Below are 26,525 nucleotides of genomic sequence, written 5' to 3'. Positions count from 1 at the left end.
AATGCTGGCATTTTTATTACAGATTCATGTTTGTTTTGTTTATTTTATCTGCTTTGCTCAGGAAGGCAGAGCATTCTGTTGAACGACAGAAAGCCATAAACAAAGAGACGACACACTAATTAGTCAAAGATGTCCAGATTTCTTGCCGCATCGCCTCTCAGAGCCCCAGACGTGCATTAGGAGAAAATGGGCGAAAGTAGAAGAGCAGCGTTTCAGCTTCACTTTCACGAGACACAATCTCTGTCTTTGTCTCTGTGTGTAATCATGTCTTCGTTATGATTGGATTCATATACTTTTTGGGGATGCTTGTGCTTTGAATATAGCCAATTTTGTCACCATGGCATTTGAGAGGAGGAGGGTCGGTGTGATTGTATGACAGGCTATGAGAGTGACTTTATCTCAGCATCCATCGACCTACTCATTCATCCAGTGTTTTGTCTCTGTCCACAGAATGACTGGGGGGGACAGAGGACTCTGCAGAGGAAGTGGACCTCCTTTCTTAAGGCGAGGATGGTGTGTTCAGTTCCAGAGTATGAGCTGCACCTCAACGTCCTGCGCAGTGTGTTTGTGCTGCAGGGTCGAGATGCTCAGAGCAGCATCTTCTATGGCATCTTTGGCCTAGAATGGTAAGACCACATTCACCTCTGCTCCAGTCCGCGGACATTACAGAGGACTTCTTATTTTGTTTTGAGATCAGTATAGAAATCAGGTCTGGAGGAGGTTGAATTAAGTAAGTGAGTAGTGATGAAAATGTTATTTTTAATCAACAGAAATTACTCAACAACTTGAATAATTTAAGCAACAGAGCTGATGGGACAGTGTCAGAGGATGAAGGTTGCCAGTAGGATATTTGGCAGCAGTTGGAGTGCGTGTTCATGCCCATGTGCTGCAGAGTCATGCTGCATAAAACTGTCCCGAGGGTGTTCAGATTCCAATAGAGAGGATTCCATTACAGCAGTACAGTAATGTCTGTTTCTCTCGAACTTTTTTCTGCTCTTTTGTAGTTGTTCAAGCTCATCCTCTGTGCGTCACTTTCCTCATGTTCACTGCAGCAGCTGTGGTCTCTTTATTTTTGTCACGTTTCATTCTCTCTCTCTCTCTCTCTCTGTGTATATCTTTCTCACTCACTCTCTGTTCCTCCTTGTCTGGCTTTATGCCTCATTTTCAAAAACATACACCTGTGTGAGTAACAGTCATCACTATGCATCAAACTCAAAATGACTAAGCCCCTGAGCTATACCGCTCCTGAGTTTTTGAAGACAGATTCTGGTTTCACTCGAATCTCATTTTTCTCACTTGAATGCTTTTTGAAGGCTGAGGTGGTCACACAATAGATCCAAGAATGTGACGCAGAAGTTTTCCCCCATTACTAATCTTACCTCGAGGGCTTGAGATTAAGGGTCACCTGGCTCCCGAATCACAACTCATGCTGTTGTCATGCTGTTGGACAAACCTTTTCTTTCACAGGTGCTGCTGCAAAACCACAAATGGGGCTGCTTTATTTATGACTCATGGGGAGCGGGTATTTTAGTCCTGCGAGTGCTGAAAACTCTGCAAAACAAATAGTTAGCTTCTGTGAGTGGATGATGTGAATAGCTGGTGAGATAAAAAGGGGAAATTACACACCTGTCAGAGATGCCCATCCCACGCATGTCCATGCAAAGGATAAAACCGAAGAGAAAATGTTACCACCCATAGTCTTCAGAGAAAAGAGGAGGCGTCTTAGTGGCCCAGTTACCTTTTCACCTGTCAGTGGTCACTGACAATCTGCGATGTGTTTGAAATTGGACCTGGGTGGCAGTTGCTCCTCAGACAATAACCTCTCAGTGTTTATGCAACGTTGACTCATTAATCCTGAGTGTGTCCTCTGCATGTGTCCCCGGGGTGGGGGTCGGGATTGTCTTTCAGGAAGAATATCAAAGCTTCTGCAGTGTGCCAATACGCCTTTTCAGAGGTACAGAAGGTTTTTGATGGGCCGTACTTCGAGGTGCAGGACTCAAAGTGGAGGGAGTACACAGGGAAGGTACCAGAGCCAAGACCTGGATCTGTGAGTTTCACCAATGACAACCGCATGTCCAACCCTCTTTCCTCTGTTTGAAGAAACAAACAAAACATGTCTCACTTTCTTTTTCTCATACGTGCAGTGTATAACAGATCTACACAGGTCCCAGGGCATCAACTCATCTCGAGACCTGCCGGACATTGTCCTCACTTTCGCCAGAAGGCATCCACTGATGGCCAGCCAGGTGCACCCAATAGGGGTGCGCCCTCTCTTGTTCAAGCGGAGTGTAAACTATGTCAAGATTGCCGTGCACAGGGAGCCAGCACTGGATGGAAACATTTATACAGTCCTGTTTTTGGGAACTGGTAAGTCAGCAACTCCTGTGAAAAGACCACGACACAGATCCTCTGTGTTGTGAAACCCTCATATTTTATTTAATCCGTGGCCTGGAGCTGTTTATGTGTAACGGTCTTGTTGCCAAAAGCGCTAATAATTTGTTGAGGAAGAATTGTGTGTTGAGTTTTGATAATGGTCTTTAAACACTGTTCTTAACAAGAATTACTTGTGCACTTTCGAGTGTCTTGTCTTGACGATGTTGTATCTGTTTTACCAGATGATGGCTGGTTGCACAGAGCTGTTGAAATCAATGGAGAAATGCACATCATAGAGGAGTTGCAGTTGTTTGAGAAACCGCAGCCCATAGAGAGCATGGTCATATCCTCAGCTTTGGTACGTATTCATGTCGACAAACTTGCACACTAAAATAACCAGCGTTTGAATGCCAAATTTATGCTAAAATTATGCAAATTACACACGATATATTGCACTTTAGTTAAGTGTGAACATGGTGACAGAGGAGTTTTACTTACCAGTCCGATTCAGTGAAGAAGAATTTGTTGTGGGTATATAATATTTCACTTTCGACATTTTTTACAATCTGCATATATAATGTGGTATAAAGCTCGCCTTTTTAAATTACTATGTCAATCAGCAAATGATGATTAATGCACTACAGTATTGGGTATTTTTGGTCAAGTCATACAAATGCATTAAAAGTAGAATAATAGTACTTGTCTCTTCTTTCATAGCGGAGCATCTATTTTGGCTCCCACTCTGGAGTTATGCAGGTACCGATGTCAGCCTGTGGGAGATACACTTCCTGTTATGACTGCGTGTTCGCCAGAGACCCGTTCTGCGGCTGGGACGGGACGGTGTGTGTAGAAATATCCTCACGTGCACAGAGGTGAGGCAACAAACACCTGCACACTGACAAATGCACATTTTACATAGATGTACGTAGACTCAAAGGCACAGAGTGACTTAGACAGTGTCACATACTTGTGTGTACATTAGACGTTAGTATCAGACAATTGACAGAAACCCGGGCTGAGATCCTGAGTCTATATTTCCCTAAATATCATTCTGCCTGTTACACTCTTGATTGTTTTTTTTCCCCTCTCACTGCCTTTGTGGTGAAAGTCTCAGGAATTTTCAAACAAAAGTCGTTCCCTTTCTCAAATTGGATGGAAGTATAAAGATTTTTTTTACATTGCAGTCAAATTAAATTGTGAACTGTTGATTCTAAGTGACGACATAATAAATAACCTAATAATAAATATAAACTTTAATATAACTTAATAATAAATAACAACAGTTATTTCTTTTTGAAACAAGTAACAAACACTACAACAGAAATGAATCCTTTTGACACAACATGACCTTTTGTATATGGTGTTTACTTGCTTCTTAAGGCACAAGAACAGTCCTGGAGGCTTATTAACACAGCTGACTTCCCTTCCAACCAAATTGTGTTTGACAATAATTGTTTGACAATTTCAAAGGGACTGGGAAGGTTTGAAATGACCACGCCTCCCAAAACAATTGGGTAAATCCACTTTGGGTAAAACCTAACGGCGTTCATAGCGGAGCAAAACATTTTATTGTACAGAGAAGTTCTTTTGTTCATGTGTATAGTGACAATAAAGGTTTTGAATTGAATATTGAACTTTATATTTAGTGGGCCCGATAAATCATTCGTACACAAACATGTAGTCATTTGTATGTAAGTTTGAGAGAGTACAGATTGTGTTTGTTCGTTGGTAAGTCGTTTTCTATTCCCCCCTTTTTAACTTCCACCAAGTTAAATAGATCTTTCCAGGAAACCTGTGTAACATGTTACAGTGCTGGAGGACAATCTCCGAGTCTGTCAACACAAAGCTGTAAAGTAGAAGAACTGCAGTGTATATATGTTGAAAGTATTAAAATATTTGCACACAAATTTGCATTATATTCTGAACATGAAATGATAAAATGATGATGATCCCCAATACTTACAAATATCATGTGATATGACATGTGAATACTCCACTGAAGTCGAGTTTAATCCAGTGAATTAACTTTGTTGTCAGTCATCCATCTTGTGTGTTTGAGTTGTGTCTGGGCTTGTTGTGCCTAATCTCTCTCCCTCTATATATGTATATGTATATATATATATATATATATATATATGTGTATATATATATATATATATATGTATATATATATATGTATATAGATATATACGTATATATATATACATATATATGTGTATATATATCTATATGTATATAGATATATATATGTATATATGAATACTGTTTGTTCACTCTGCATGAATAATAGCAGACATCTTAATCTCCATCACCACAGCAGACACATCGGCCCCTCCTGTGGATTCGTTCTGAGGCAGCAGCACAACCAAAAGCACCAAAAGACTCCAACGTTAAATGGGAGAGCCGATACGTGTCCTTGGTTTACTGCATGCAAGATCCACTTCATTTGTAAATCGATTTTTGTTATCTCTCTATGAAGGGAAGTGAACAGTGTGCTGGTGTTGCAGAGGTATGATAGAGAGTAAAGCTCTGGCAGGATTTTTACTTAACTACTATTCTTTACTGCTCTGCGTACAAAAAAGACATTTATGTATGCTGCTCCCTCTTCTGACTGCAGATGCTTTGGGGTATTTTGCAGTCTAAATGTGTTAGCCCCGTCATGTTTTATTGTTTTCAGACAGCTCTGAGTTCTTTTAAGGTGCTATGAAGGTTGACTGCTCAAATGAAGGATTTAAAACTAGGATGTGTGTTTATGTGTCTTGCGTTTTTATCTGTAGCTTCGTCTTTATTTAGCCTTTCGTGGACTGAACCGAGGTGTCCCTGGTCTCACTGGGTTGGAGAAGCGAAGAGAGAAGAGCACATTTTCAAGAAATGGAAATGATTTTGAAATCTCTCCTTTCTCAGGTCAAACATAACCCAGGATGTACAGCGAGGGACCAGAGGCTGCAAAGAGAATTCAGGAAATGGTATGTTCTAACACGCTTATATTATGCATTACATTGACTACTGGCCTTTTTTTTTTTTACCTCCAATTCAGTGCCATCCCCCCTCTCACACACTCACACACTCACACAGATGCAGACACAGATTATGGGGTGAAGAGCATCCAACACATAATTCTTCTTTTCTCTGCCTGAACACTCAAGCACTTAGCTGCTATTAAGGGATTTTATTAGGTGTGCATACCTTGCCCATCCCCCAGGTCCCAGCACACACATTTTAATCAGTTCCTCTCTTGCTGGAGGTCAGGCGGTCATGCTGGCTGCATTGCGGGGCTCACTACATTTCAAGAGGCTTATGAAATATAATTGAAAGTGATGGTGAGAGGCTGAGCTGCACAGGTTGCCCACCTGCACTTTAAAATCATAAACTTGGTGAGCTGACATTTTGTTCTGCTGCGTGTCATCTCTTCATTTTCGCTGGCTCACATTCTCAGTGTGTGTTAACTCCCTCTCGGTTCTGTCTCCCTTTTACCTCCATCACATGTCTCTTTTTTTCCTGTGTTTCTGCTGCTCAGTGGTCCATCGGAGGCGTTCGGTGATGACGGGTGACGACGTCCTGCTACAGTGTGAATTGCGCTCCAACCTGGCAACTCCACGCTGGACTCTAAATGGCAGAGAACTCCAGGGATATGACCTGAATTCTGGCTACCGCATTGGTACAGATGGCCTCCTCATAATCGGAGCACGCACCCAGCAGAGCGGGTCCTACCGCTGCTTTGCTGTTGAGAACTCGGTCTCCGTCCTTGTTTATCTTTACACAGTCAGGGTGCACTCAGACCCCTACTTCCCAATGGAGCCCACAGCCACGACTAATCCTACTACAGTTACCAGCCCCACTGTTTTCTCCACCAGCAGCCCCACTGAGCAGCCTCTGCCCTCTCCTCCTGCCCCACTGCCCCCAGGACCGGAGTACCAGGCCTACAGACACATGGAGGCTGTGTACATCTCTCTGGTGGCAGTTCTTGGAGGACTTTGCTTGGTGTTGACTGTGGTACTGCTCTATGTGAGCTTCTGCACCAGACGGGCCTCCAGGGCCCGAAAGTTCTCTCATCAAGGGCTGCATGTCCTGGGTTCCTCTGACAGAAAACGGAGCTCCCACCTTGAGCTTAAAACCATCTCCAGCCACTGCAATGGCCGCCAAGATCGCCGCTCCATCTCATTTACAACCTTCGGGGATAGCTTTCTCCAAATAGTTCCAGGCGAGATGTCTCCAACAAAAACTCCTCCCCCGGCCCCTCCTCTTCCAATGCCACCACCACTTCCCAACATGGACTATGCTAACGGGCTGTCGGCCACGCTGCCCAGCGTTCTGAGGAAGATGAACGGGAACAGCTACGTGCTGCTGGGGCAGGGCGACGAGGGCATGTCGCCACTCTACCACTCTTTCACAGAGGAGCTCAACAGGATCCTGGAGAAGAGGAAACACACGCAGCTGGACCTGCAGCCTGATGAGAGCTCTATCTAGGACACCTTCTCTCACTTTTTGTCCCACAGTTATTTATTCTTCACCCACGCTGTGACCCGGAGTTGTGGGGTGAAATTGACTGTATCAAATGCTGCTGTTACTAACCCAGTGTCTGAATACCTGCGGGTGATGTCCTAACCTGATCTGACGTGTTCAACCTCCTGTGTCTCCCGTGATAAATGGCCCATGATTTGACTCAAACAACGGTTGTCACTAACCAGAGACTGGCATTTTGAAGAGTGAAGCTGTGACAAATCTGGCCAAAGACTGCACTACTGTATAAGAGGTAACCATCAGGAGGAATCCTCATGCTGCTCGGTGTCATCTCTCACTCTGGGGGCCTGTGAAGGATGGCTGTCAAATGACACAAAAAGGCAAAGACACAAAATGGGTTGAAATAAATAAATAAAATAAAAAAAGGACAAGAAGTGGTCATGCATTCAGGAGCGTTCAGGACATTTTTAGTGCCATGTAATGTTTTCCCTCTGTGGAAAGCAATACTGTGAATTTGAAGTGATACCTCCATCATGAGATCATCATGGTTCCCTGTTTGGAGGGTGAGGAAGTTTTGACTCAGCCTTAGTCACAGAACTGGAGTCTGTATCATCAAGTCCTTCTAGTCTGGTGGTCATAATAACTTGATTTTCTCCTAATTTAGGCAGTTTGGGTGGATTTATGGGCAAAACAATAGCAAAAAGAAACAACAACACTAAACCTAAACAATGACAAATATCTTATTATTAACCAAGTTTTACATTTTACATTTTACAGCTGTGGTGGCAGATTTCCCATGTGAAGTACCACTTTCAGAGGACACTTCTGTTCCAGTGCAAGAGTTGGTTTGAACCACCCTTTCCCTAATTTCTGTGTTGTCATGTAAATAGCAATAACTGCATCACCGTTGCAGCTGTTAGTAGCAGTGTGTTGTGCCAAGTCTCAAGAAAACATCTGTAGCAAACACTGAAACTGTGTGTACAGCAGCTTGAGTAGTTTACTGAAGGGACGCTCAGTTTAAGATCAGAGCTCACCAGAGAAACACACATACTTGGATGAGCTACTGTTAAGAATATGCTTAGCTACAGATTTGTTTTTTTGTTTGTTTTTTTAACTATATTTGACTCTTTTATTCTTAAACACCTGCACATATTTTGTCATCAAGAAGATACTTTCATGCCATCTACGTCAAAAGGCACTGGATTCTTTCAAAAGTGACGTTGCTAAGAGAGAAAAATGGTTTTCACCTTGTCCTTAAAACTACATTAAATGACAGGCACAGATTTGTGCTTGTCCTCAGCCATGAATAAGCTGCCAGTGGCAGGTTTCCAAATCAGAGTAGAGAGGACCTTCACTAAAGCATACTCAGTTATTTACTTGACCTTAGAGCAATGGCAAAACAACACAATCTGCAGATCTTTCAGTATTTTCTTTGGCAAGACGAACAGCACCCTGATTAATCTGTACAGGTAGAAGTGGCTGAAATGAGTAATTTGTACCACCTGTCAGTGGTAAATAAAGATCTGTCTCTCCAGCAGCATCATCAATCAGCTCTCGTCACTGCAGCTCAGCAGCAGCTCTCGCTGGTGACTCGCTGTGCGCATCTGTCAGCATCACTGACAGTAACAGCAGCTTTTGGCTCACTTCCACGAGGAGAGGACAGGAGCTCACTGTCTGTTTGCAGAGAGCATTGTCGTCTTTGCCGGTACAGGCTGACAGAAAACATTTGACCTTCAAGTCCCGGTTAGTCATTCAGGAAACAGGTGATGAATAAACGGCAGCAACTTGGAGGTTTTTGTCATCTTCTTCTTGTCAAAACTTCATTGATGGAGAATATGATGCCGTCTGGATAATTAAAGGAGCCTATAGAGTCTCGAGCATTAAGTGACTGTAAGTGAGTTTCTCCTTATAACTGAAGTGGCATCACAGTCTGTTTTTTGATACATGCTCAATAATAGGTTTGATGTGAATCACCGGAAGTATGATTGCAATTTCTACCATAGAACATATATTCAATTTGGACAAAGTCTTCCTGTTTCGCTGGATGAGGCCAAATCAGCAGAAACAAGATATTTTTAATAGCCACCAGGAGGGAAATTCCGCTGGTTACAAAAAGAACTCTGTTGGAATGGAAGTCTAGTAAAAAGAAAAGAGCCTCAGAAAACATTCTCCTGAGGAGTTAACGATCTCAAATCACCAGTTTCAGGTCTTCTTCGATAGAACATGACGTCGATTTTGAAAATGATGTTCCCATTTAGAGGGGAAATGGCACATATAAGTGGACACCAATGCGATTGACAGCTGGCGTCATTCAATTGGTGCCTGGTAGGAGGTGATGTGAATTTCCAGGTGCAAAAACTTTTAATAGCACCAGTAAAATCAAGACTTTCAAGGCTTCACAACAGGGGTTTGTTATGAAAGCGGGAGACTGAGTCAATCTTTAATTACAGTCTATGGGCCCTACTGAGTTTTTCTTCTTGCTGTACTGTGCATTTAATAAAGCTCCCCTGATTTTCCTCCTCCCCAAGTGTTGAACAATGGACGCTTCATCTGTATCTGCAACCATTGTTGCTGCTGCTGCTTCATTATCACTCAAGGGACAATCTGTTTACAATAAGCAATGGCTCTCAAATGTGTTGTGTAGTATAGTCCATGGGGTAAAATCAATAACGCGTTGGCTGCCAGTCTCACGTTCATGTTTCTGTACACAACCCCACAACGAAGCACTTGTTTTTAGCAGATTCTGTAACAGTATTTGCATTCCTGCTGATTTAATATGCAAGCTACAAATAGTAGAGTAGATGTAGATTATTTCTTTAAGTGTTGGCCAAAGGAATTGGTGTAGTTTTGCAATTTGCACTGTTCTTACATGAAAACTTTGTAGTACACCCCCTGTGAACTGTGACACTTTCCATCTAGTTGGTTCTGTACAGCTTTCTGATGTAGATAATGAACTTAACCTATGAGGTCTTGGTGGAAATGACACTGTTGCTTTTTTTGTCAAATAGTTAAACCACCCTAAGATAAAGACAGAGCTTTTATGTTGAATCCCATGTCTTTATTTATTTGCATTCATTAAATGATTATTTGCATTTGTGTAAATGTTTTTTTTTTTAATAATCACTTTCGGCTCGGGGACAATTTTAATTGTCAATAGGGGAGGTCAGGAAATTAGTTATGTGAAACATGTTCACACTGGATCCTATTCTCAAGAGACCAGCTGTTTATAGCTTGTGCAACACCTCTGTCGTCCAGTGGGAGTACGGCTCACATGACCACACGGTCGCTTACATGCACAACCGCAGAGGTAAACCATAAGCTCCTTCATTTGAAGTAAGAAAAATGTTTTTAGGACCCTGTTCAGGGCTTGTAACTTGGCAACAGCATCTTTATTTAGAGGCTTTAACATCCGAGCGTGGGTCAGGCTGCGCGAGTCCCCACTGGGGATTGCACAGTGGCTCTGATAAATGTAACTAGTTATAGAGAAATGAAGATATGTAAAAACATCTTAAAATCATTTCATGTTTTCATTGCAGTGACCACTCTCTCCCACCTGACTGCAGTTTCATTTGACCATATAATAAACAAATAATCTCAATTTAGTCTTTTATTTTGGCTGAGCAGTGACAAATGGTGCAGCAGGTAATGTGTAATAACATTTACTCTATTTTAAGTGCAATTGGGAGGTTGCTATTTCCATTTTCAGCTACTTTATACTTGCTGAGACTACACTTCAGAGGCAGATATTGTATGGGGCACCTCACTAATTACCTTTCAATTTAAAATGTTACAAATCAACTGCAAGATAAAATGTGAAGTTATATAAATGACCTAAACCTAAAACAATTCATGCAAAATTAAAATTTAAATATTAATGTACATTTTCTACTGATAGTTGTACTTACACAAGTATTTGGGTAATTGAATTGGAAAGAGAAACCACTCTGATTTAAAATGTAAGACAGCTTTTAGTGTTTACTCAAAGCATGTCTTGATATTTCTTTTATTCTGATCAGCAACATTTGGCTGTGTGTGCTATTTTTGTTGTGAAGAACACAGAATGAGAACTCCAATCACATCATCCACTGGAGGAGTCATAGTTTCCTGCTCCTGCTGCAGACTACACACTCCGTGTAGTGTGTATTCTGTGGACGACATGGTTAAGCATCGTCCCTCAAGCTACCACACAACATCTGTAATGTTTATTTAAACTCTGGATTATTTAGGGTTGTCATAGAAACAGTAGTTCTACTGCAATTAAGTCAGATAATGCCCGCAGCCCCGTTTAAGCCCTGTCTTCAAACACGTTAAAAGAAAATCTAAATTTAAACACTGATGCCAGCATTTACAAAAAAAATGTTTTTATTTCACAATAACTTCTATTGTGCTGCACTTATTACATGAATCTTCAAATATTACAAAAAAACAACTGTTTTCTGTTTTTGAATATGCCAACCGACAAGCCTCTGGTGGATTCAAATGAAGTCTATTTAAATGTGGCATTCAGAGCTGGGAGCACATGTGTTGTTCTGCACGGCACAAGCAGCTTCACTGCCAACACCAGACCAAAGGGCATGGGAAAAAAACACCCAGTCAGCAGTGGGGTCTTCTGCAGAAATATCCAAGAAAAACAAAGGAAAACAGCTGAAAACATGAGAAGTAGTTGGCCCTGCGCAGACTGGTTTATTCAAGTGGTTAACATTTATTTCCCTATTGGTTCACTTTAGCTCTGATTTAGCTGCTTCTGTGGTTTAATGGGGCCAATTGACGGGGGCCTGTTGGTGAATGGGTGCCACTGGCCCTGGATACTTGGGCTGTCTGTGTGGTTGGGCTTGCGGATGCGAATGATGTCCAAGCCAGACTGACTGGTCAGTTTAGTAAAAAGCTCTGAAATCTGCTGTGGCGTTTTGCGGATGACAATTTCTTCCCGCACGTTCCCGTTTACTGCAGGAAGGAAAAAGAGGAAATTGTCAATCATACATCAGACAGCTGATTGTGAAATACATATAACTACACACAGGAACCTTAGGACATGTCTTGTGAAACCTCTAGAGTACTCTAGTATTTCACTTCTACATCCGTCAGTGGCAGTCATGGAAAAAACAGTGATATGTTGCCCCCTACAGTATCTAAGAGTATTACAACTGTAATAAAATGTTCAATAAAGTACATATATGCAGGCTTAAGCTTCAGGTTATTAATGTTATGGTTAGTTTGAATGGATCTTTATTTGTATTTCAAATGTAAAAGAATTTGACACATCATAACTATTATCAACTTAATTATACAACTTGCTCAACATAGCAAAATTAGATGATTTGTCATAAGAAAACAGGAACACAGGAAGTCAGATTTAGTCAAAATTAAAACTGTAAAATGTAAAAGTACTTACAATACTCTGCAACTATTTTGGGAACCGTGCTGGTCTGAGGAGACACATACACGACTGTACCAGGGTTCTTCTTGGCATAATCCACCACTCCTTCTTCAATATACTCCCTGAAAAGGAGAATGATAATCACGAGTTACTCACATTCTCTGTATGATGTAAACTATCAACATTATCTATATATAAATCCATCATCCATCTAGTGAAACTGATATATAAATCCATCCATCTAGTGTGAAACCGTCTTTTGGCTGCACAAAAAGGTTTGAAAAACATAAAAGTTAATGAACCATACGATTACGTGATTAATCGAGAAAATAATAAAAGATAAATCGATTATGAATATAACTTAGTTGCAGCCCTAATTGAAACCATCACGTATCTGTACTTTACATTGTTATTTATATTTCTAGCAACTTTTACCTTTACTCCACTACATTTCCTCAATAAATTGTGTACTTTTACTCCACTATATTTCCCCTAACTATGTTACTCATTACTACCAAATAAAATCAGAAGAAGAAGAGTTGTAATTCTTTATATAGAGCTTTTCTCGTCTTGATGAGTTACTTTACTTTACTACAGTTTTGCCATTTACCCATCTTTCATACCCATTCACACGCTACAACATGGGGTTAAGTGTCTTGCTCAAAGACACATATAGACTAGCAGAGCCAGGAATTGAACCCACAACCTTCCAGTTGAAAGACAACTACTAAGACTTGTACTTTATACAAGACTGAATGCTACATTCATGACTGTTTATTAGTGTTCACAATAAAATGTTAATCTATGTATTATCAACAAATCTACGTACGAACTAAATAAGCCAACTATAAAATGGTTATTTAAAAAAGCTACAAACCTGTGGAAAACAGAATAGAACATAAAGGGGTCAATTTCAAAGGTGTTTTACCTGACTCCCAACGAGCTCGGGTGTGTTTTAGAGAAGATGATAGAAATCCGTTTCAGCTGGCAGACATAGCGGCCGAGTCCGTTCTGAAGAACACTTCTCAGAAAGCGACTCGGCGTACCCCTGGAAGTCATCTTTCAAACACGGTTTGATTACCAACTAAACATTCATCTAATATCACAACCGTTTGACAAAAAACAACCTGCCGACAAACGTAAAAACAGCAATAACATCCACAGAGGACGATTTCACGGGCATGTATGATGCGCAGTCCGTCCAGAATGAATCCGGAGGGAAACATGGAACTGATACTAAACTTACACAAAAAATACTGTGACTGTGACAATAATGATGATGGCGATACACATATTTTTAAAACTGCTTGATATACATTTTATACACTTTGTTTAAGTAAAAAAAAAATATTACACATGTGTAATGTTGCAGTGCGATTTATTTCGCCGTCTGTTTCCTACGGACTTGTTTTGATGACGTACTGAAAAGCCCGGGTTTTGAAGAGCATGGAGGAACATGAACGCATGAAGAGCCAGCAAGTGCATTTAGGTAATAATTATTAAACGTATTATTGTTAAACTCTATGTATTCATGATTATGATCATGAATACACAGAGGTCAGATCACTCCCCCACGCTAATGTTATGTATGTTGTTGTATGTATGTCCTTTCTAGTGGGGTCATTCAAGAATGTTGCATGTTATACTTCTGATTTGTCTTGATGTTGTCATATTTGTTGCAGGTTCAGTGTCCTAAACAGACAACAGATGTGGAGAAACCTGCTACTGAAGGGCACCACCTGTGTCCTGCAGGCGGCAGACCCAATGTTTCTCCACCAAAGACATTTCTCATCCCTGTGTTTGAGACTTCTCAGTCACAGACTCACTCATAGGCCTTCTCAGGCTCCTTCTGTTCAAAGGCTATGGGGCACACGCTATTTCCTGGCACTAAGTGGCACCAGGACATTAAAAAAGGATGCCACATCCACTGTCGATTTCCCTGTGAGTCCCACCACAATCACAGAAATCAAACAGTACATACGCTCTAAAGAGATTGTCTTCCACGATGGCTACAGCTGCCTCCACATCCCAAGCATCTTCATCAATTTGTCTGACAGGAAGGACAGCTTCTCCCTATTCATTGACAAAACCACTGGGCAGTTTCTTTGCAAGGACACTCTGGTGGAAGGGAGCTGGGAGGATCTTCAGGATTGTCTGGAGGTGATGCAGAAGGAAGAACAAGACTTTCTCAGTCCCCACGTGCTCCTGGGATATCCAGAGACTGTAGAGGAGCAGGATGAGAGGGAGAGGGAACTGTGGGAGGTGCAGAGGATCTGGTCCAGTTCTGTTCCATTCAGTGATGTCTCGGAGGATGAAGCCCTGCTGATTAAAACCATGTTCCAGGTACTATTGAGTGCAAATTAGTGATAAAGTGCTTGATATTGAATCAGCTTTAGAGATGAGTTGAGGGAAATATGTGTATAGTATCATAGCTGCTGCATGCTTGCATACCAGATGACATTTAAATTAATATATGACCACTTTTGTCCACTTTTTCAAAAGCAATGTGGTCTTTATCATATATATTAAATCCACGTCCACATTTTTTTTGAACCACCTGCTGTCTAGTGATGAAATGTGATTATAAATGTTTTGTTTCAGATCACGAAAGTGTCTAATGCAACACTCAAGAAGTTTGGTGTTAGGCTTTTTAAGCCTACCAAGAGTCTGGTTTTCCCCTGGTTTGGTGGCCCTGACTCCTCTTTGAAAGGGGTCAAGCTCCTCTCCGCGCAAAACACAGACACTGACAAAGTCACCTATACTGAAGCTACAGTCCCAAAGTGCGGCTCTTATCACAACCTGTTTGGCCTCCACCTGGTGGGCCGTATGGACTCTGAGGTAGTTCTGACTGGTAGTGAAATGGACACTCTGGCTGTGAGTCAGGCCACAGGACTACCCAGTGTTGCTCTTCCACGTGGGGTCAGCTGCCTTCCTCCGATTCTGCTGCCATATCTAGAACAGTTCAAGCGAGTGACACTGTGGCTGGGAGGAGACATTCGCTCCTGGGAAGCGTCAAAGATCTTTTCACGCAAGCTCGGTCTGAGGCGCTGCTCTCTGGTGCGTCCTGGAGAGTACCGGCCATGTCCCGTAGAGGCACTGGCCCAAGGAAAAAACTTGAGTCGCATCATCAAAAGCTCCATCCCAGCAGCCCATAAGTCCATTGTTTCATTTAAGCAACTCAGAGAGGATGTGTATGGGGAGCTGCTGAACACAGACCAGGTTGCTGGAGTGAAGTGGACAAGGTTTCCAGAGCTCAACCGCATCCTGAAGGGACACCGCAAGGGGGAGCTGACTGTGTTTACAGGTATTAGGAAATATAGTTTTGTAATTCCTTTTTTGTGTGTGTGTGTTCCTCAAGAAATCCCAAGTAGGTTTGTATGTATTCAATAGTGATGAAAACAACATTCGTCATATAATATTAAGACTTCATTAGTCACTATTTTTACATTAACAAACAAAGAAGTAGTGACCAAATCACCAAAATGTTTACAGACAGTGGCCCAAAGTTTATTTTTAATCTGTCCTGAAAAATTATTAATTTGGAGCCGGAAGGCTTGGCTTTGTACCAAAGTTTGAATTAAAGAAGTTGTACATATTAGTACATTATCCAAGTCATACCTTTATGTTATAGTTTATCTTAATATATATGAATGTTTCTGTATTTACTAGGTCCTACTGGCAGTGGAAAGACTACCTTCATCAGTGAGTTTGCCCTGGACCTTTGCATGCAGGGCGTCAACACATTATGGGGCAGCTTTGAGATCAACAACGTGCGTCTGGCTAAGATCATGCTGACACAGTTTGCCATGCAGAGGCTGGAGGAGAACCTGGAGCAGTACGACTTCTGGGCAGACAAGTTTGAAGAGCTGCCTCTCTACTTTATGACTTTTCATGGGCAGCAGAACATCAAGTAAGGTTTGCCACAGCTCTAGTAGTCCGGTCAGGTGTATTTTCTTTACATATAGTGTGCACACATCATTCAGTGGAGTAGTATGAGATAAAATGTGAATTTTGGGTATGAATAACTTCATTTAAATAAGTCTGTATGTATTAGTTAGCATGGTCAAGTATCTGATGTTACCCTTCTTCAATCTTAAATCTTTTTTTCCATAGGTCAGTGCTGGACACCATGGAACATGCCGTTTACCTCTATGACATAAACCATGTGGTAATTGACAACCTGCAGTTCATGATGGGGCAGGAAAACCTCTCAGTAGACAAGTGAGTCAAGACAAATGGAAACATTTTGCTTCATTAGGTGCAGTTCTTTTAAAAGGTGCACTGTTTGTGACAAATGTGGACATAATCTGATGGTTCGTGTGACCCAGGTTTGCCGTTCAGGACCACATTGTTGGGGCATTCAGGAAGTTTGCCACAAACTCCAGCTGCCACGTCTCTCTGATCATTCACCCCAGGAAAGAGGAGGATGACCGTGAATTGCAAACAGCATCGATTTTTGGTTCTGCCAAGGTAAACGTTTAGGAAAAAGTAATGAATCAATCACTGTACTTTTCGTGTTTATAACTTAAGTAATGTTTTTTGTATATTTTGGTCTTTTGTGTGTACAAAAAATGAGGTCATTGGGATTGGATTAAAGAAATAACAACATATCCAATCAGTTGAAAAACATTCATTCACTGCATAGTTATTGAGCACAAATCGAGATGTGTCTCTAGTCGATTTAATTTGAAGCCAAAATGTTGTTAGCTGAAGATAAGACTAAATGAACCACTGCTGCATTTATTTTACTACTAACTGTAGATGTTTGACATAATCAAAACATGTCTCATTATTCAATCCCCCCTCCCCCAGGCCAGCCAAGAAGCAGACAATGTTCTCATTTTACAAGAGAAGAAGCTGGTGACGTGTCCTGGCCGTAGGTCCCTACAGGTGACCAAGAACCGTTTTGATGGAGATGTGGGCATCTTCCCCTTGGATTTCCTCAAGTCCTCGCTCACCTTCTCAGCTCCTGCCAAAGGCAAACACAAGCTGCGGAAAGTCCCTTCCAAGTCAGAGGAAGAGGGGAGTGAGGGGAATGAGGGGAGTGAAGGGGGTGAGGTGGTAGTGAAGAAGGGTGAAGTCAAGAAGGAGAAGGCGGAGAAGCCAAACAAAACAAACAAAACAACAAAGACTCGACAACTTGCTCAGAATCCGGCTACTGGAAAGTAAACACTGCATTCATAATTTGTTAATTTCTTTTCTGTTTGTATAAATAAAACTGTTTTATATGCATAATATACGGTTACAATTAAGCTAAACATACAGCGTATTGTGAGAATGCGTTGCTTGTTGTTTCTAATCTACTGTATTGGTTGTAATTGCCAGTGGCAAATACTGATTAAGATTACTAAAGAGTATTTTCATCGCACAAGGAGTTTGGAAAGCAGAATGTGAAATAATGACGGTAAAGTGTTCATCAACTTGTGTACAGTTTCTAAGCTTTTCTGTGATGTACTTGTACTTACTGTACTGTACTTACTGACTGAACTGAACTGAAGTGTTGATAAAATCCTGCTCGACTTATTCTTCAATTTCAAAATATACTGTGACACGCTGTGGAGCCGTTGTTTTCATGGTAATTCTTGTGTTTGATGGTAAAAACACAATCACATTGTCAAATTAATGAGCTGCTTTTATGAAAATAAATAAATATAAAAAGACTTAAAATGTGGCCTTTGGGCTGTATTTTAATTTGTAGGCAGCAGGGGGCAGTGTCTGACATAAATGAGGCAGGTTGCTCAATAAAGGAGCTGACAGTAAATATTACTGCCCTTATTATTTATTATTTAACTCACAAATTTTCTTGTGTCAGGGCCGCTGAGCAGAAGGGTCAGAATGGGCCCCCTGAGATCATCAGATTACATTTGTCCACAGCAAGAAAAACAATCAGTTGTACTATTGTATAGTACTTGGATGGACATGCCATGTGCTTGATTTCATTAAATGTGAGGCCTCACCAAATCACAAGTCAGTTTTCATTTTACAACGGTGATGCCGCTCGATGGTTTTCATGCACCTGCCTGGTGCTTTGTTTTGAGGCCGTACCCTCTCCGGTGTCGCTTTACACGATCCATTATTTAGACCAGAGTGACTTTTAGTAAATGCAAAGTGTCTTTCAAAACATCTTCACATGAATATTTCATGTGTAAAAAATCCTTGGCCCTGCCTTGCCTTGCCTGCATACAGTGGTGTAGGGTTACATGTAGGATCAGCAGCTTTTAGAGCGAGGTGAGGAAGCCTGCACTGCATCGAGCTGCACGGAGGAAAAGTTCAGTTTTATGATAGAAAGGAGAAGAAATCATTGTGGCAATATGAATGTGCCTGATGATTTGGCATCTAGACTGAATGAATCTTGTCTCACAATGAGAGACATTTACCGTGTAAGACCTCAGACCAAATATGGCGTAGCAGCATTTAGTCGTTGTGGAACAAACTACCAGAGGAACTGAAATCAGCACCAAATGTGAACATTTCAGGTTAAAAACACTGCTTTTCTCATATGTCTATGAATAAATTATTATTTTATGCTGCTCATATCCACTTTTTGTTTTCTTTCGTTCTTTTTATTACTTATTTTTATTACGTTGAGTTGCCCTTGTGTATGAAATGTGCTATACAAATAAAGCCGATAATGACATTTTCATTTATGGAATCTGAAATAAACCTTTAACACGAGGCATGGAATATCAAATAAAAGATGGCCGATGCAGAGATTTTCTACTTAACTTTTCTATTTATTGACTTTTCCATCATTGTTTGCCCCAGAGCAGACTTCACAGTGAGTGTGGCCCGTCTGTCTGCCTCCGAGATCTTTGCTGGCTCTGTCTCCGACAGACCAGTGCAGGGGAAACTATTGGCACCGGACTCAGTTTACAAATGGCATGTGGACCTCCGAGGTCCTTGGATAGCTGAAACTGTTAAATATTGTTTTTAACTGCAGGGACAATTCCTGGGTATTTGAAAAACACAAATCACTGCAGGAAGGAGACAGTGATGTGATGATTGACAAGGTTTTCTCCTCCAAGCTTTATCTTCTCTCCCCTGAACTTTCCTTTATGGCTTAATGCTTTAATGTTTTACTGCTTTGTAAGTACACATTTTATCCCTAATGGCTACAGGCTGTGCGCTTGATGGGTCTGTGTGTCCTCTTGATTGTGGGTGTGGAGTATGGCTGCTGAGGCCTCTGAATAGGGCTCCTTGTGTGTGGAGGCATCGCTACACTCAGATGATGTTGGCTCTGTTGCCTGCCAGCTTTCAGGAGAAGAAAAACACAGAAATGCATATTTACACTCTGTAGCTCTCTGTTATACAGTACTGAGCTTCATCTTGTCCCTCTTTTACTAAACGCTGTACAAAAGTACAAAACTGAATGCCTTTTTTTTTAAAGCATGTACTGATCAGTGCCGTGCATGCCTATTCAAATAGTTGCCATCTGGAAAGAGGAGGAGATAAAAACAACTTGAGCTACGCAGCTCTTAATCATTACGGAAACCAATTGTGCAGAGACCAAAGGAATTCCACTTCATCAAAAGGCTACGGGATATGAGAGGATGTGGATCAAATGAGGCAAAAACCCTGTTTTTTTAAAATATCTGAAAACATCATGATCACATGTCCCCATTAGACATGGATCTGCCCTATGAACGGATTCAACGAACAAGAAAGCAAAACCCAGGCATAACAGTATAACAAAAAAAAATTGAGGTTCCAGCTGCTCCCAGCACTGTTGATGATGACATGCATGCATAACTCTCTGCCCCATTAGCCGCCTCTCATTATGTCAACTATTCAACCAAGTCTGTTGGTAATTTGAAGACCCCCAGTCTCCAGAGTTAATAAGCCGAGGACTCCAGTGTTGCAGAGAGACTTCACTCAACAACCAAAATAGGCTGATATAATAGTGTCTTAATTAGAGCATACATCTTCATTTGAGTATTACAGTTAATTGTTTTGCTGTTTGATGAGAAGAATGCTACCTTTTTCACTGTTTGTATGCAAAATATAAAGCAACGGTTTAAAGCAACTGAATAAAACTGATACTTCCCGTATTATCAAATGATTCATTTAAAACATATTAGTGCACTTCCCTGTGTGTCCAAGGTCAGGAAGTGTTTGCTTTGTCCCCACATTTTTCTATGTGTGTTAGAACTTCTGCTATTTATTGCATGGAACAGTGAAGAAAGGCGTTTAAAGTCCACACACACTGGTGTCCTCTGTGGTGTGTGTTGGTTCTAGGACAAACACTCGTGGGACAAACACATCCACTTATCATTTATTGTAGGCAATCAGTGGATTTGTTTTGCCAGCTGCTTCTTCCAAAATCATGAATAACCTGTCAAGCTTAATTGTTGAGCAGGTGAGACATAAAGAGTGCGCAGGATTTCAAAACTGCATTACAACACTGAAAATACCAGCAGGTTTTATTCACTTTGCTCTAACTCGCAGAGGTTTAAATGTGTTTTTTGGGGACCGACGTAAACTGGAAGACATTTTCCTTTGTCCTGCTTGATTAACCCCAATTTTATCTACTTCAAGACTCAGTGAGAATCTGATTCGACCCAGACTGACATTAAAATAGAAAGTGTGGCAGAACATGCTGGGAGAACATTGAGAGCATGCAGTGGCTCAATGAGTATGTAGAACAAGTTCAGCGGCACACTGTCACTCACTTTACAGTTGCAGCCGGGCACGGCAACATTTCTGCTCCTTTAAAGTGGGGGAAATGAAACACAGCAGCCTATTTGTACGCGGTCCTTGCAGTGCTTTGATCATCAGACACAGAAGTATTATAAGTAATGCCATTCCCATTGTGCTTTATTTCTCGAGCACACAGAGGACTCATGATGCTTCCAGTCAGACTCGAGGTGCTTTCAGAGTGGAGGCTGATTCAACCTGCTATAACATCCCCTCAGTGTTAGTACGCAGGAGTGGGGGGTAGTTCACTGTACTTACTCACGTGCACTTTGCACATTTGACCCACATTACCCAACAGTGTGTCTGCCACTGTGTATATTAATAACCATGTGCACACCCTCCCCTCTGTGCTCCCAGACCAGGAGAAGGCTGATGTTTTAGCTTAAGGATAATGATGCTCAAGACATATGCACAACATCAACTAATTGATCCTACTTAAAAGGAAAGGGGGGAAAAAATGACATCATATTTTATTTTAAGACAATGGATATATAATCAAACTTGAGGAGCAGAAACGGCTAAACTGAGCAGTTTTCAGTTAATCTCAAGAAGTATTGGAAGTTCTGTTTATCAGTGTCATCTGCATTTCATTTGTCAACTCACATTTGTGCCGTGTCCTGTTTCGAGAACCCTGATTCATTTTGGCACAGCATTTTATTTTATTTCCTTCTCGATGAACACTGAGTACTCAAAGCTAAAAAGGCACTTGATTTTCTTCTCTGTATTTACTTTATTGTTCGCAGGGACAGCTGAACATAGCTTAAAATAAACAAACTAAACATCCTGCTATACATCTTATGTGCCACTTTCCCATTCGCTTTAGATAACTTTAATTCATTTCTTTATTTACATATGTTGATATATACTATTTATGTTACTGAGGATCCATTTATTTATTAAATTCTGTTCAGTTTAACTTGGTTATTAGTTTTTGTTTGGTCCATTTGTCTATGTCCTTTTCTATGTAATTATTTAATTAATGTTATTATAATTATTATTAGTAGTATGAGCACAAAGCAGGATAAACATATAATATAAATAAGGGAGAAGGGGAGGGATTTGATAAGTCTAGACATCTTCCCACTCCCTTTGAACATGTGTCAACTTGTGTTAAGTTAAACTGCTGTTTTTTTTTATTTGTTGTAGTTTTGCTATTTCCTGTTGACTCAAGTTGACAATAAAGAGGTTTTAATAATTCCAAAATACACATTACATTATAGTACATTGAATGTGTATTATTCATGTTATTCAATTTCTGTTTCTGGAGCTTTCAGCTACATGTAACTGACTTCCTTGGACTGTCTTGTTTAGTCACACATTTTACTGTTATCACATGACCTATTAGTATGCAGCTTTGGTCACATATTTCCAAATACTCATTTCTAATATTAATACCTGATGAATCACATGACATGCAAGGAGGCACAAACCTTTTTTTAATCCAACTCTGCTGCTCCAAAGGGGTTAATAGCATCTTTTAGCTCATTCCTGTGGTTTTACTGCTTTGGTTTGCCCCCAAACACTGCTCTCATAATAGTGTCATGTGGGTCGCAGCCGGCAGTTAGTTATTAAAACTGATTTTATTTGTTTATGCGTAGATGAGAGAGCTCTAAAGGCCAACCGTACGCAAGCTGTCTAACACCAAATAGCTGCTGGCTTATAAAGTTAGCAGGAGAAGAAGCAGATCTTTCCCTCACGAGTGGGGTGGAGGGTGAATATTGGATTTAGATGAATTAGCTGAGTGGAGTGAATGAGAACAGGGCCCTTTAAAAATATATATGTTGTGCTTAACTGTGGATGAAAAGTTAATTTACAGACTCATCAAGCATTTATTGCTGCAGGCATCATCTCTTCTTCCACTGCCCCCCCCCCGATTCTCCTCAGTCATTCTTGCCACTGTCTCAAATGCTGAACTGTCATGTAACATTAGCAGGTTGTCCTGTAGACACCTGTCTTGTCTGTGTGCTCATCCCGCCACGTTCTGCCTTGTGAACATGAAGTGAAAATCTTAAGGGTGACACCAGTGGGGCCTGGGGTTTATGTAACACCGAGATCCAGCCAAACACAGCACCGAGAGGCTTAATATTCCCTTAACAAGTGTGCTAAGGCTATTCATGAGTTGTGAAGGGACTGAAGAGGGGCGTATTGTCTTACTTAGCCGTTCCAGCATCCTGGAAAATGTATAAAGGTCAAATTAGCTGGGAGTTGGTGTGACAGAGAGGGCTTAATTATGGTGTTAAACGACGAGAGTGTTGGGTTGTGGTCCGAAAAGTGGATTCTGAGGTGATGATGAAACTGTTAAATGAGGCTTTGAGAAGCAGCCATCTCTGTTTTTAATGAGTGGAGGGGCCTCATTCCTGTCGAGTGAGTGGTCAGACTTGGCGTCCCACACTGAGGATAAGTGGGGCTCCTGGCGGGGCTCCAGCATGTCATACCAGACTTGAATTTCATTCACTTAAGAGAGCTGGAAAGACTGAAAAAGAATAGGAGATAGAGGCGGCTTTGCCCACGCAGCCAACCAGACGTACTCCACGGCCAGGCCAAAGAAAATGCTAATTCACTCTCAAATTAACTGTCTGCATGGCCGCCTTCAAAGGAGGGCCCCTCTCTGCCTAATCTTCCCAGGCTGTGTGCACACACTCACCATCCACGTCCAGGGCCAGTGGCTGCCCAGTGCGGCAGCTAACTGAAGCATCATCAGGGTGAGCATTAAGCTGATTATTTCACAGTGCATTATCCTGTAAAGTAAAACAAAGTAGGTGTCATTTCTAAAATATCATCATACCGTTTCTCTGGGACCAACAAAAGTGGATATAAGACATGACATATTGCACATTTTAATCAATTTCTAAAAGGACAACATTTGAAATTGGGAACCAAAGTGACGAAACAATTCCCTTGACATGATATTAGGTGGCTGAGGGAGTCTTTGGCACACCGCGGCTCAAGCCAGCAGTTTTAATATTCACATCAAATGACGTGTTCTGATTAAAGGATTGTGGCCAATAACTGAATGAGAAGAAAGACATCGCTCGTCACTGATGAGCACCATCTGCCTCCTGCAGATTAGCAAAGACATGAGAGGGGACACGTGTGTAGACCGTTAGTGATTGTTACAACACATGTTCATGATTGGCTTGTCCTTGAGAAGCATAAACGCCAAGTGCTCTGTTCAGCACCCGCTATTCAAGTCTTTGATATGAATGAATTAATAAAAATACTGACTCTGCAGCTTCTGTGGAAATTAATTTATGACCTGTCAGCAGACAGACATTACAGCAAAGTTTGCTGCTTCCTGCATCCTCTCCTCGCTGTTGTTATCTGGAGCTTTTTTTTTTACACAACAGCAAACTCATTTTAAATGACAGATTTGCCAAATATCAAAACCTGAATCTGTGAAAATGGTGCTACAGACAACACTTGCATGGTCGTGTCTCACATATCTACGTGCGTGAATAGGTAAGATTAGGTAAGATAAGGAAAAGCAATGTTTTTATTTGTCTTTTTTTTACCTCCTTTGACATACTGTTTATGAGGGGCTTCTCACAGCAGATACACAGGGTAAAACTAATTCAGTGACTCAAGGAGAGAACTGTGAAATGTGGTGCGCTCTTTGCTAAAAATACAGTATGTCATATAAATCAAACACAAAGTGCACAAATGGGAATATCAGGTCTGTACATGGGTACCATTAAAGCACAGCTGGGAAAACCTTGAGAAACTTATTTTCCTGGCTTCCTCTATGCATATGCCTACCATGTATCACGATGGATGCAGTGCAGTTTCACATGCAGGAAATGGACTCTCAAACAGCAGATATCCAGCCAGGCCATCTCTGAGAGAAATGAGCTGCAGCGTCACTGAACAATTACCTTTCCATCCGGCATGTTTCTGAATAAAATAAAGCTCGCAGTGGATACAGATGGGGAGGCCATTATCTGCCAACACAGCATAATTGCATATGGGTTTGCTGCTTTGGGCAACGATTGGCATCTTGGGCATGCACGCTCTGGCCCAGCCAGGAGCAGGGAGCAGTGGGAACACAATGTTCCAGTGCTGGAGTGGCAAAGGGCATACTCAGAGGTTTGATTTAGGGAGTCACACCCACACACACACACACACACACACACACACACACACACACACACACGCACATACACAATTATCAATTACTGTTCAGACTCTTCAGATAAGTGTGGGACAATTTCCCTTCATCCCCATCAGGCCTGATTGCTGGAGCCCCACCAGCTTCACAAAGTCAGCCAATTCAGTAAATCCAATTTCCTTGGAAATGAATCTGAGCTCTATGAAAATTAAGAGAAGCTTAGGGAATGTACACACACAAGTATTTATAAGCACACACAGCAGTGTGTAAACACTAGTAGTAGTCCTCATGGAGGCCAGAACCTGGTCCTAATGAGGCAGAACCTTAGGTTTATGGCTAAGATTTGAATTGTGTTTAGGTTGAGGTTAAGGTTTAACTGGTTATGATTAAGGTTAGGGATAACACTAGGTTTATTCTGTTCAAAAGATGGAAGTCAATGCAGCATGTGTGTGTGTATGTACCTTTGTCTGACTGACGTATGTAAATTGTTGGCATGTCATTGTTGTATACATTACATTGTAGTATTGGGTCTGAGGCACATTGAACCATTTTATCACTGCTAGCCATGTTCTATTTTTCAAAGTTACTATATGTATACTTAAATATTGCTTATTTGTCTTGTTTACATCTATTCTATCGTGACCTTTCCATGACCTATAATGTCAAGCACTGAACTTATATCTAAACAAACAAGCTTTACTTGTTTACATAAGAGAGACTTGTCTGGGAGGGCTGAGGTTAGTGAGTTAGTCACCTTGTTCTACATTTTTAGAATACAGAGCAGCAAATAACCGGTTGTGCAGGAAAAAGGTGGGAATCTAGGCTACTTTTATCTTCATCACAAACCATTGTGCGGTAGTTCTCTGTGCCACCATGCCTTTACAATAAAATCACACTGATTCAAGCACTTTATTTAGCAATTATTTGACACTACTCAAATCTTTTAATGTGTCTGACTGGCACCACTGTACTCCTTTTTGTGTGTGTACTGAACATTTTATTATAGAAATTGTTATAAACCCATACAGGCAGAGTGTGCCCTAGAATATGATCTAATACTACTACAATTCTCTCTCTCTCTCTCTCTCTCTCTCCCTCTGTGTTTGTGTGTGTGACAGAAGGGGGGGTCATTGACACCAGTTCAAGCATGTCAAGTTCGTTGCAGACTGTACAATAGCAAAAGTATGCAACTTGGTTTCAAAAATAAAAGCATGCAATTGCACAAAGTCATTGTTGTATGCTAACTGCAATTAAGAAACATTCACTTAACTTAGTTTCCATTTAACTTAATGTACACTGAGCAAAAAATGCACTTAACATCATCAGCGTCTTACAGAATCAACATAGTAACAGTAATGCAAAGATGTCAAAAACTTAACTTTTCCTGAGCTCCAGCTACAGCTTCCAAGTAGACATCAAATAAACACATGACAGACGTCAAACCTTGATTAAAAATGACAGCAGATGATTCAGAACTATTTATAAAAAGTTGTAAATTAGTTTGTTTAATACTGA

The 26,525-nt window shown here is 41.1% G+C and overlaps 3 protein-coding genes across 3 annotated transcripts in view; 2 read left to right on the top strand and 1 right to left on the bottom strand.

Annotated features, from left to right (window-relative positions):
- The window catches only part of sema4gb (sema domain, immunoglobulin domain (Ig), transmembrane domain (TM) and short cytoplasmic domain, (semaphorin) 4Gb), a 29,748-nt gene extending 19,523 nt beyond the window's left edge, over positions 1-10,225 (top strand). Inside the window, exons 9-15 of the mRNA XM_058621198.1 lie at positions 451-626; positions 1,909-2,047; positions 2,145-2,367; positions 2,616-2,731; positions 3,091-3,245; positions 5,278-5,339; positions 5,891-10,225. Of these exons, the coding sequence (XP_058477181.1) occupies positions 451-626; positions 1,909-2,047; positions 2,145-2,367; positions 2,616-2,731; positions 3,091-3,245; positions 5,278-5,339; positions 5,891-6,840 (1,821 nt within the window). The 3' untranslated portion in view covers positions 6,841-10,225. The remainder of the gene's footprint in view (positions 1-450; positions 627-1,908; positions 2,048-2,144; positions 2,368-2,615; positions 2,732-3,090; positions 3,246-5,277; positions 5,340-5,890) is intronic.
- A 953-nt stretch (positions 10,226-11,178) lies between these two features.
- mrpl43 (mitochondrial ribosomal protein L43) lies at positions 11,179-13,406 on the bottom strand. Its single transcript, XM_058621199.1, has 3 exons — positions 13,140-13,406; positions 12,227-12,333; positions 11,179-11,778 (listed from the first exon to the last, which is right to left on the bottom strand). Exons 1-3 carry the CDS (start codon positions 13,268-13,270, stop codon positions 11,558-11,560), a joined length of 459 nt encoding a protein of 152 aa, XP_058477182.1. The 5' UTR covers positions 13,271-13,406; the 3' UTR covers positions 11,179-11,557.
- A 226-nt stretch (positions 13,407-13,632) lies between these two features.
- Positions 13,633-17,878, top strand: twnk (twinkle mtDNA helicase). Its single transcript, XM_058620175.1, has 7 exons — positions 13,633-13,700; positions 13,894-14,554; positions 14,813-15,515; positions 15,881-16,121; positions 16,325-16,432; positions 16,540-16,681; positions 17,024-17,878. Exons 2-7 carry the CDS (start codon positions 13,919-13,921, stop codon positions 17,378-17,380), a joined length of 2,187 nt encoding a protein of 728 aa, XP_058476158.1. The 5' UTR covers positions 13,633-13,700; positions 13,894-13,918; the 3' UTR covers positions 17,381-17,878.
- The last annotated feature ends 8,647 nt before the right edge of the window (positions 17,879-26,525 follow it).

This window comes from Solea solea, chromosome 21, assembly GCF_958295425.1.
Source record: "Solea solea chromosome 21, fSolSol10.1, whole genome shotgun sequence".
Classification (NCBI taxonomy): domain Eukaryota; kingdom Metazoa; phylum Chordata; class Actinopteri; order Pleuronectiformes; family Soleidae; genus Solea; species Solea solea.
The sequence above is the reverse complement of the archived record's forward strand: the minus strand, read 5'-3'. Positions and strand labels throughout refer to the sequence as shown.

What these genes read in the sequence shown, in the direction of transcription:
- mrpl43 (XM_058621199.1), bottom strand. Translation starts at nt 13,270, where the DNA reads ATGACTTCCAGGGGTACGCCGAGTCGCTTTCTGAGAAGTGTTCTTCAG. An exon ending in CCGAGCTCGTTGGGAGTCAG is followed by an intron (nt 12,334 to 13,139) that starts GTAAAACACCTT and finishes TCTCCTTTTCAG; the next exon opens with GGAGTATATTGAAGAAGGAG. An exon ending in CAAAATAGTTGCAGAGTATT is followed by an intron (nt 11,779 to 12,226) that starts GTAAGTACTTTT and finishes TCCTTCCTGCAG; the next exon opens with TAAACGGGAACGTGCGGGAA.
- twnk (XM_058620175.1), top strand. Translation starts at nt 13,919, where the DNA reads ATGTGGAGAAACCTGCTACTGAAGGGCACCACCTGTGTCCTGCAGGCG. An exon ending in GGAGCTGACTGTGTTTACAG is followed by an intron (nt 15,516 to 15,880) that starts GTATTAGGAAAT and finishes TGTATTTACTAG; the next exon opens with GTCCTACTGGCAGTGGAAAG. An exon ending in CGATTTTTGGTTCTGCCAAG is followed by an intron (nt 16,682 to 17,023) that starts GTAAACGTTTAG and finishes CCCCTCCCCCAG; the next exon opens with GCCAGCCAAGAAGCAGACAA.